We start from the raw sequence: 11,289 nt of genomic DNA on the forward strand, positions 1-11,289 counted from the left end.
TTTATCCCAACCCCAACTTTATCATGCGCACCTCATTTCCATATCTGACAGTTAAAAGGCCTGCACAGAGAGAGAGAGAGCAGGCAGCGCATTGTGCGTTTTAAAGCGCTAACTAGGCCACTTAGCACCCCGTGACGCTGATCTGATCCCTGAGGCGCTGAACTTGGCAGTGGGCCCTCCTCCTTTCGCTCCTTCCTTTCCCCTCGCCATGGGAACCAGGCCATCCTTAATGACGCAGGAGTGCTCCGCCGGATCCCACAATGCAGAAGGGGCTGACATCTGTCTTGCTAAGTGGTGCACTCTCATGTGCACCTTGTTTGTTCAATCAACAACCCCCCCCCCCCCCCCCACCTCCCTCAACTATGTCCCTTTTCTTTTTTATGTTCCTCTTTTTTCCAGAAAAAAAAATACAAAAGGTTGGAAGGAGCGAGGTACTGAGTTTAGAGGGCGAGATAGTGAGATCATGACTCTCTCTTCACTGCAATCACCTCTCTCACACACACACACACACACACACACACACACACACACACACACACACACACACAACAGCACACTGGGTAGATGATTAAAGATAACAAGTGCAGCATTGTTTAAACGACAGAGATGGATGACAAAATGCAGTGAAGCTTTAGCTATGAATTACTCAAAGGCAGAACGTGGTGACTTTCAGCATGCCTGTACGAGCCTCCCGAACTCAGCCTTCTGCATGTTAAGAAAAAAAAAAGAAAACCAGTGCCTGAATAAAAGTGGGCCTTTATTCCTCGTCGTTAGGTCCTGGGCAAATATTTGTCCCATCAATCTTGGAAAATATAGCCATCAACTCAAGATGTTAATCACATGCTAATGGGATCCAAGGGACTCAATGCTCCCCCCATAGTGCAATGAGCGCTTTCATTTATTTATTTATTTTTCCAGAGAACCCACGTGAATGCAAATGGCCATCTTAACAGTCATTTTGACAGCATGCCAAGGCAACGTAAAGAGCCCCCTTCTTTATGCTCCTCTGGGAATGTATGTAGGGATGTGTGGGATGAGTTCACTTTACCAGGTCCAGGTGCCAGGGTATAAATGAATAATAGGTTTTATGGGCCTTAACCAAAAGGAAAACACACACACACACACACACACACACTCGCTGAAGTGCATCTGTGGTGAAGTATGCTCAAATTCCCACAACTACACTGAAAAGAGATTGGGCATGAGAATGCGTGGTTCCTATACATAATTCAGAGGTCCATGCTGAAACAATTATGTTTGCTTACCGCTAAGTACCCGCGCTCAATGGCTCTTTTGCTCTCTAGCTTGGTGCTTTCAGAAACAAGTGCTACGTGCTAAAAGTCGGCAGAACATGGCTTTTTAATAAAATATAGGAGCTGACACTCGAGCGCGGTAGGAAAAAAAGCAACAACAGAAAATGCTTTTTGTGATTTTGTTTGAGCTTTACATGCAAACTAAATTACTCTTGTGAATGTTGCCAGGAAACTAATTAGCACCACCAGACAAAAACAACGTGAATAAATAAGACTTTTTTTTTTTAAAGACAATATTACAGATCTCAACATTACAGTTCAGATTCATCTAAACATATTGTTTTACATTAACACTAATACGGGTCCAGGGTGTGTGATCACACCCATTTGCTGCAACAGGAAATGCATGACCCAAAACACAGGTCATATTGTCAGCAATCAGTGATGGAAGAAACCATCAGTCGACATTTTACTCTGAAAGACAATTTCAGACTCATAAATACAAATAAATATCACACAATTCGTGACGAGGAATTCACACGTTCGGCAATTTGACAGAGAACTTAAGCGTGAATGCAAACCACAATCTCTGGCCTCTGTCCTCCAACTTAAACGGCAGAAAAGCAGAGAAGGAAATGGAACATGGTGCATTTTGTCTGTCGTACAGTTACAGGTGTTTGGAAGCTGCAGCCTCATTGCTCTTTTCCTCACGGCCTGTCTCGCACCTGCACTCCTCCACCACCATCACCCGTTTCTCACGGACCTTGCCACCGCAGAGCAGGTGCACAGGCTCAGTGCGAACTTTGGACGGGGCGCATCTGGAGCAGGGGGCCCGGTGGCGGGGGGGCCCCGTCCCAGCCTCCTGGCTGAAAAACTCCCCCTCAGGTGGGACAAACAGGGAGCTGCACTGACCAAAGCACAGCTTGTTGCTCATTGATACTGTGTCACATCCATCTGCTGTCACCCGCTGTGGACAGAGAGGGGCAGGATTAACGTCGCAGCAAGAGTAAAAATCCAGATCTGAAGTTAACAGTTTGCAATGTTGCTCTGCCTTTTTAATCTTGTCCAACCTTCTGTGTTGGACAAAGGAAACCTTCTTACCCTCAGACACGATGGAAACATCTTACCTGAGTGAACGGTACCGCGGCACAAGCCCGTTCAGAGTCCATCAGGTTGACTGGAAGGGACATCTTCTCCTTTTTATGAACAGCCCTCTGCCACATCTGAAAGCCTTGTCTCTTCTTTACTTCCATGTCAGATGGGCTTTTGAGGTGCAGGTGGTGAAGAGGACTCACCGGAGCCTTGGGAGCCAGGGCTGGGCCTGGACGCCCGTGAAACAGGAAAGCAGGGAAGGCCAATTTGGAGCTCCGTGGCAAGGCTCTTCTGTGGTTCAGTCCTCTTCTGAAGAACCCTGACTGGGACACAGCGCGGGGATCCAGCTGCACAACCTTAACAAGCCCTCCGACGGCTTCATCCGGCCCCCCACCAGATGATTCCAATAAAGCTCTAGAGCCTTTTGCAATGCTGCCAATGGTATTATGAGGGAATGAAAAAGCAACGGCTGTCCAGATGGACAAAATGACAAAGCCGACCGGGAAAGACATTTTAAAAAATGGAGGCCTATTAGAGAGACTTTGTAATAAATTTCACAAACTGACTAAAGTAAAATAAATAGGTGTCGGAAAAGTGAGCAAGAATTTAATAAAAACAAACACACAACGATCTTTGTAAGGTTTGGTCCAAGGTTCCAAATGGCAACCTTGCTGTCAGCGCTGGGCCAGAGTGACGGAGGAGTCTTTTATACATGACGTAGCTGACAGTTGTTAGCGGCTTTAAATGGTGTCACAATTCCCACAATGAATATCACACCAAGTTAAAAACTCCGGGTCATGGTTGACTGCCAGACTGAGAGGATTTCAGTCTGTCAGGCGAGCGTTAGAAACATGGTCGTAAAAAAAAAAAAAGAAAAGGTCTGGGAATGACAGAGTGGATGCAGATCAGATCATCTCTAATTTGCTTTTATTCATTTTTACCTTGAGAGAAAAATGAAACCCAACGACAAATGAACACTTTCTAAAATGGGAGTCAAAACACCTGCTATTGTTCAGTGGTTGAGATCTTGTGACTGAAGACCACGTGATCCACATCCTCCAGGAGAGGACACATAACGGTTACATCCAATTATGTTCCTCTAACGCCTCTAAAGCCTCTAAAGCACACTGCTATGCGAGCTGTTAACTGGAAATGATCTGAAAGCTGATTTCAGGAAGGTCATAAAAGGTCAAAACATTAACAGAATTTTCTGCACACTCAGCCGACCTCTGACGGGAGAGAAAAAAAAACCCAACGAAATAAACTCGATGCTGCCAGATTATCTTTAGATTTTGTGTCTACTGCTTGAGGAAGAGTTGCCGACTCGACAATGGAAAGCCTTCTTATTCAGCAGCTATTTTTATTGCCTTAGACTGTAAAGCCATAATGAGTTTATGCTCTCTGCGTAAAGAAGCCATCTCCTGTCTGTTTAACCCCACGGGCATCTTCTCAGCTTTTCCCTCAACACCCCATCATTACGGCATTAGACTTCACTGCGCTTCGTGACCCGTGACAGGATCACACACGAGCTGTTGAAGCCTCCACTACCTGGCAGGTTGAGATAGAAAAGCTGTTTGACTTTCTCATAGAGGCCGTGGCGTGAAGAGGCGCTCTTCCTCAATGCCTGCCCCTCCACATCTGCTTCCCGTCCACCACTTGACACTATGGCACAGAGAGATGCAAGCATGGGAAAGGTGAACGGCTTGCTCTCAATTATGTGAAGACTTCCTCGCGTGCATTGGGCTGGAACATTCATTCGCATTCTGGCTGCAGAGGTCTGCAGTTGATTCTGTATTTTTTTGCAACTGCAGTATTATATAAGTCATGCAGACATACTGTATGAGAGGATGTGTTCAGTAGATTTACAAAAAAAAAAAGGGGGGGGGGGTCAGGTTTCTGCATTGCAAAATAAAGTGTCCACAAGAGAGCAGCAGATGCACAGTTTCATCAGAGATGACGTCGCGATCAGGAAACTGAGGCCTCGACATTTCAGAAACATGCTGGTGGGAATGCTTCTGAGTGAAAATGGCAAACCTCAGTGAGATCTCTGCTGTGGAATCTGAAAGAGGTTTAGCGGAGGAAAAGTTTGCAGTTGTTGAGGACTTAATGATTGTAAAGGCAAGAAATAACATCAAGAAAACCAGAATTTTTAAAAGTGCGTGCTATGTAAGGTATGGAGTGTGACTAGAAAACTGCTCCAGGAGCTATCGTATACACAGCTGTGTTCTGATTCGTTTAGGTTCTCTGACAAAACTGTCAAAGTCCAGAAGGGTTAGCTGAACTGGTGGCAAAGATACAGCAAGAGATGGATGGTGTGATCACACCTTGAATCCATCATTAAGTGGACCAACAGCTAATGGGCACTCTATTGTGCTATTTGTGAAATACTGGGCACATACTGGGTGTTTTAAAGATTTATTAAATCTCAAGTAAGACGACTTTCCATCTGGGAAGACACGAAAAACACCGAAATCCACAAAAACACCTTTGTTCATATATGCCTGACAAGAAACATGTGGCGAGCAGCCATAGGGAACACTGAGACTGAAAGCAGAATGTATTCCTAACAGATCAGCCTCATGTTTTACACTGGTGGGAGGGACTGTCTTTATTTATGCGGGCTCCTGATTGGTCCGTTTGTGTGACCACTGATTCGTCAGTCCTCTTGAGTAACGTAAAATATGATCGACAACATGAGGTGCCGAAACCAGAAGGGAACAATGTATCGCATTTAAACTCCAGTAAAGTCCATGAGTGTATGGGACCTATTTAAACAGCTGTTCACACATAGCGTTCATTACTGCAGTCCAACCCTCTAAGCGTAATTACTGTAATGACTTCTTTTCTCTACACAAGCATCCTAGAACACAGATTGTTGATGATTAATTTTTATGTATGAAAATCTGAATGCTCTTCTTACCTAGCATGCGCGTGCGCATGTGCATGTGTTACAAATATTAAAAGTGTGTCTTATGAAATGCAATGAAACTAACACATAAAGGTTCTTGATTTGGCCTCACGATGGCAGCAGAAGCATGTAATCACGACAATGCTTGAGGTACAAGGCAATCTTTGTCATTTTATTAGAACACAATCCGGGCACATCCTAATAAACAGAATTGCGCCTTTAAGTCACACCTGCATTCTTTAGTCTGTTTAACGTTAACTGCTGTTGTTTAAAATCTCTCTATCTTGAAAAGGAGTTGGTTTTAATACTGATAAAGAAGGATTCACAAATGTTTCACGAATAAATGGCTCAAATAATTTTGAAATGCACAAAAATATGTCTGTGCAAAAGGAAACTACATGTAGTGAAAACAAGATGAACATTCTTTTGTAATCTTTAAAAAAATTGAGAATACATATATGTATACTTACACACAAACACACACACATGTATATGTTTAATGTGTTTAAAGGGTAATGCTGTTACAGGATTACACAAAATCTGTTTGATGGATTTTGGGACTGTTGAATGTGTCAAATATAGACTGGTTGAATTTTGAAATGGATCCTGATGGCCTGGATAGATATATCCTGAGGTAGGAGCCATTGTGATGACACAATTGTCTTGCTGGAATTAGGATTACCGTAGGTTTTCAATAAGTAAAAAACAGACTACTGTCCTTGTTGTTGAACCATTCTTTGTTCAACTGGAAGAAGTTTCATATTGGCGATGAAGTAAGCAATAAAGCAAGCAGGTCTTAGTTTAAAAAAGTATGGATTTGCACATTGTCAACATGGCAATAAAAATATGTCGAAGAAGATATTAAAGTATAAATAACAGGAAAAGTGAAAGACTGTGAAATTTATTACTTCAGTGCGATACAAAATACAAAAATAAATTCCTTATATTATATTGCTGCAGTGAATGTAAAGGACATAGACATCTGACTCTGTGTATTACATTCATTACTGTGAATCAGGCGGTGCAATATCAGCCAACATCATAAATAAATCAGTCGCACACGGTTGTGAACCTAAGAACACATCTGATCCAGTTACCCTCTATTCCATTAAACGGTACAAAATGATAATTGTGCAAGTAGGACATTACAATATTATAAATCTGTTTGTTTTAAATTCAATAAAAAAACAAACATATATATACTACATAATTTATCCACCAATCACAATGTTTTTAATCATTTTATTCTAAAACAGGACACTTTACGCCTTGGAGCCAATCTGCTTGTAGAGAACCATAGAAACCACCATAGCAGCAATCTGCAAAGACAAGTCACCAACATGTCAAATGAACATAATGTTAGTCCCCCATAGAAGCAGAATGTAAGTCTGTAGGACTTCAAATATTAAAGACAAAAGGCTTCATTGCTAGAAGACAAAGGTCTACTGGTCTGGATCTAACATACTGATCCTTTACAAAGATCTGCTGTGATTTATGTGACCAGGAAAAAACAAATCCATTCAAACAGACACAGACAGACAGACAGACCCTTAACTTAAACCACATTTTCACATAAAAACAAAACACGTAACCGATCATTTGGAGATGCGTTTGTTTTCACCAATCAAATGTTACGTCCAACAATTAAACTCCATTTAGCCTGTGCCATGAACCCTGCAGCTTCTTCATTATAGATGAAACGTCTCACTTTTTTCAGTAAGTCTAGAGAAAAGTATTATTGTTACTGTTATTGTCTCCTCACCTCGAGAGCAGCGATTCCCAGAGCAACACCTGCAATGATGGCAGAATTTTCCTCTATCAGCTGCACCAGAATGTCCAGGCATCCGTCCGCCACCTGGAAGGAAAAGGACATATTTTAGCAGAGAGCAAGGAACAGATGTCCTGACTCACAATTAATGGTTCTGTTGAAACGTGCACCAATACGTGAATTCATGTCCTACCGAAGAGACCGCCTCGCTTTCATTGCATTCACCCACGGTGACGTTTGCACGGCAGCATGTTGGCGGGAAAACAAGTCCTTCGGTTACGTTGTAAAAAGGGGAATAATAAAAATCTGTGTAGTTCTTGACTCCACAGCAGTCAAACTAGAATGACATCACAATGAAGCGTTAATCCCAAATAGTCTCATCAGCACTGCTGAAAAGAAGCACACATCCCCCCCCCCCCCCTCCACATTTACACATTCTCATGACATTTGGCTAAAGAAGCTTTGTTCATCATTATAGGCTCAGTATTTTGCTTTTGCTTTCAAAAGAACATTATGACCAGAAAATACATTTTTAGTGTTGGCAGAGATTTAACATATTTTCTGCAACCATAAGGGTGTGTACGTTTTATGTATGAAATGTGAAAAGCCAAGAAAATTAATTAAAAAGAGTCAATGATCGTACCTTCTCCATGGTGCTGTTCCAGAGCGACGTCACGTCTTCATCTTGCCCATACTTGCGTCTGATGGTGTTTCTGAGTTCATTTTCTACGCCATGAAGAAGCTCATCAGTCTGAGAAGGTGGAAATCATTGCCTTGGGTTCATTTTTTTGTAATCCCCACCAAATGCGAGTAGAAATCCCCGCATAGGAGACCTCACACATCCTTACCAAATTCTGGAAGACGAGGAGCACCACAGCTGCTGCAACCTCGAGGAGGAAGATGATCAGCACGATGCTGAAGAACTGAATGGGGCGAGCAAGAGAAATGAAACTTTGGTAGCTTGAACTCAAAGCTGGCTGATTCACACCGAGACTGGATGAAGAGACGCTCCTCTTTAAATCTCTGCTCAGATTCTCATCAAACATTTCAACTCTCAGTGGAACTAGAATTCAAATTCGAGATGCAAATGGCCTTTGTGGTGCAGCTCTACACATTTTCTCTTTTCCTCTATATAAGGAGGTTTATATCACTTTGAAAAGCGTTCTTGGACTGAAATGAAATCCTGAATCAGATCATTTAGTTTAGTTACATTTTAGGACCAGCTCTAAAAAAAAATATATAATTGTGGCAATATTCCTAACAAGATCAGCTATTCCTCCTCGAGCCGGAGTTTTGACCGACGGAACGGGGCTCACCGTCAGCAGCATGCATTTGCTCTCCTTGATGGCTCCGCAGCAGCCCAGGAAGCCGATGACCAGCAGCACAGCGCCCACACCGATGAGCAGATAGCTGACGTTGACCAAGATGGACAACTCAGAGGGAGCGCCGTCCACATTGTCCAAAATGTCCATCAGAGAGCCGCTGTCCACCTTCACCCAAATCCCCACACCCATGATGGCGACACCTGCCAGCTGCGTGACAGGATGGAGATATGACATGCAGACATTGACCCTCTCGAGCAGTGAAAAAGAGCATTAGAAACAAAAATGGTTTTGCCAGGAGGAAGTTTGCTTTAACTCGTTTTTAGATGCAAATGAACTTTAGGAGCATTTTGAGAATATAGCATGAAATGCAATTTTATTAGAGTGTGCTGAATGGAAGGCGACGTGACATCTGTAGCAACTGATTTAGGTCTTCTTCAGTCTTATCTCGAGACACACACCATATTATGGTTCCATCAAAATAAAAGATGCCTTTTGTTTTCAACAAAGTTGACAACTTCTGGCTTCATTTAACCATCGGCATCAAAGTTGCAAAGATATTTTCGTTTTTGCTCTCAAACTCTAAAAATACCACGTGTTTTACCGAACTCTAACAGGACTGGGGAAAACAAAGACCGGAGTTCTCTTCATTCCAACTTACAAAGATGGCGCCATTGAAGATGAACATCATCATTTTGAGGAACCCGGCGCAACACATCTTGGCCTCTTTTTTTTCCCACACCTTAAAACAAGAGAGGAAAAAAGGGTTGAACAGTTGAGCTCAGCCACACGTCCTCCTTTAGATAACTAAACAGCTTGGTCATTTTGACCTCTCACTGGGAAATCAATATGGGGATGGCTTCCAAACTGAGTGAGTCGAATGGTTCCTCCTTCAGTTGTTCATTAACCAGGGTCGGCCGCAAGGAGCAGAAACCTCCTTGTCAATGAATGCAACGTTTTCATCTCGACGTCATTCAAGTTTCGGTTGATGCGTAAGAACGTTTCCATTTCGCTCAGCTTGTGAACTGTTGGGCACTTTATAAAGCACACAGTCGAGTCACATGACGTGCTGACGGGTTTGCTCTCAGGACTCAGGTGGTGCAGATAAGAAAATAAAACATATCACGTACTTTAAACTACCGTATACATGACAGTTTTACAGGATCTAGTACAATCAATTACACCATAAAATTATAAAGCATCCATTTACACTGATTAGAACATGTTGGAAGCGGCTTTTATTATGCGATTACAAATAACACCCACTATATTTCTAGATTGCTGGTAGGTCATGGTTCTAATAGTGTTTCAAGAGTAGTCCATGAGTTCATGGTGAAGTCAAGATATCTTATCAATTTATTAGCCGTCACAATGCAAGGAGCTGCAGAACAGCCATAAAATGCTGCTATAAAACCTTATCCTGAACATTGCACCACTCCCCCCCCCCCCCCCTCTTCTTCCATCTGTTTGTTGTGTCAATGACATGAGAGCGCTTTTATGGTTATTGATCTTTTTCCGCTTCTTTATTGCAGCGTTGACTAGAACGTCAGTGGGAACCTGCTCGGCAGCTGTTTTCCTTGAATTCAAGAGACAATAAAAGGCTTCAATTACCCCAGCGAGATCACATGCTGTTTATTTGAACACATTTAATGGAAGCCTTGAGGCAGCAAAACAGGGCAAATACAGGGTTTGAGTTCAAGTGACAGTCAGAAAACAGAAAATGGTGACTAGATAGAAAAGCAGCCGACGAAGGTGTTAGTTCCTCTGGTGGTTCCTTCTAATAACATAATATAAATATATATATATATAATAACATTATTTGTTTCTGGACTGTGTTGCCTCAGTCCTGTTGGTAGTTTTAACTAATTAAAAATGACAAAGCTATGTTTATCAAGTAAACAACTCAGTGAAGGATCGAAGAAATAGGAGAACATAATTTTATCAAATATTAGGTCTGGTATTCGTTATCCTTTTAAAAGAAATATATGAAGTTTTCACTAAAAGCATACAAAATAAAAAAAGCTTTAAAAAAGATGTTAATCGATTAATAAATGTGATTAAAATTAAGAAAGTATGAGGGCCCCTTACCTGTATTTCAGTGAAGTCTGTCTGTCCGCTGAGTTCTTATCAATCAGGAGTGTCTGCTCAAAAAGGCTTTCACATGCCCCCTTTATCTGTCTTTCACAGACACTCCCACACACACACACACACACACACACACACACACACAGTTCATGCCCCACACGTCACCGACTTTACGTTTTTCGGTAAATCGTATTTCCTGGTGACCAAAGTCCATTTAAAAATAGACCAAACCATTTCATGACCAGGTTTATATTAAACCGGATCATAGTTAAAGTATAATCAATGCTCATTGAGCTTCTGTTTTTTTAGAAGTTGTTTTAGAAAGACAACCAGATTCAGGGGATTCAATAATTTAATAAACTGAATAGGCGTGTGTCATTTCCCGATGAATGGGGAGACACTTTGGAGATGTAGCGACGAATAACTGATCAAATGTGTAGAAACGTTTCTAGAACTCTTAAGGAAAATAAAAACACCACGAATTGATTTGCAAACAGAAAATCCAACATATATAACGTAGCCTATCGATCCACTCATTCTAATCCCAATAAAATGAACTTGGGGGGGGGGGGGGGGGGGGGGAGGGAATACTGAAATAACATTGCTCATTTAATAATTACAAAAAGCGACTAAATATATACATAAATTAACAGCAAATGAGAATCTCCCTCCAAGATAACAGTAAAAACAAGTCTGGAAAAGACATACACCTGAAATTATCCCCCCCCACAGCAGGGTCACATGTTCACAGGATACACAGCGTGTGGTCAGTGATGAATTTCCACCCAACCCCCACAAGGGGGCAGTGTCACGTACGTTAATCACAGTGAGCCCCATGACCATGCTGATCTGGATTGTCCT

At 42.1% G+C, this 11,289-nt stretch overlaps 2 protein-coding genes across 2 annotated transcripts; both read right to left on the reverse strand.

The window, feature by feature from the left end:
* Positions 1-1,920: 1,920 nt before the first annotated feature.
* On the reverse strand, positions 1,921-2,857 carry dand5 (DAN domain family, member 5). Its single transcript, XM_068751009.1, has 2 exons — positions 2,381-2,857; positions 1,921-2,220 (listed from the first exon to the last, which is right to left on the reverse strand). Exons 1-2 carry the CDS (start codon positions 2,855-2,857, stop codon positions 1,921-1,923), a joined length of 777 nt encoding a protein of 258 aa, XP_068607110.1.
* Positions 2,858-6,150: 3,293 nt separating this feature from the next.
* On the reverse strand, positions 6,151-10,718 carry LOC137907080 (tetraspanin-1-like). Its single transcript, XM_068751390.1, has 8 exons — positions 10,432-10,718; positions 9,005-9,085; positions 8,338-8,553; positions 7,870-7,944; positions 7,665-7,772; positions 7,215-7,358; positions 7,016-7,108; positions 6,151-6,572 (listed from the first exon to the last, which is right to left on the reverse strand). The coding sequence occupies exons 2-8, from the start codon at positions 9,059-9,061 to the stop codon at positions 6,516-6,518; spliced, it is 750 nt and encodes a 249-aa protein (XP_068607491.1). The 5' UTR covers positions 9,062-9,085; positions 10,432-10,718; the 3' UTR covers positions 6,151-6,515.
* Between the last annotated feature and the right edge of the window lie 571 nt (positions 10,719-11,289).

This window comes from Brachionichthys hirsutus, chromosome 17 (assembly GCF_040956055.1).
Source record: "Brachionichthys hirsutus isolate HB-005 chromosome 17, CSIRO-AGI_Bhir_v1, whole genome shotgun sequence".
Lineage (NCBI taxonomy): Eukaryota > Metazoa > Chordata > Actinopteri > Lophiiformes > Brachionichthyidae > Brachionichthys > Brachionichthys hirsutus.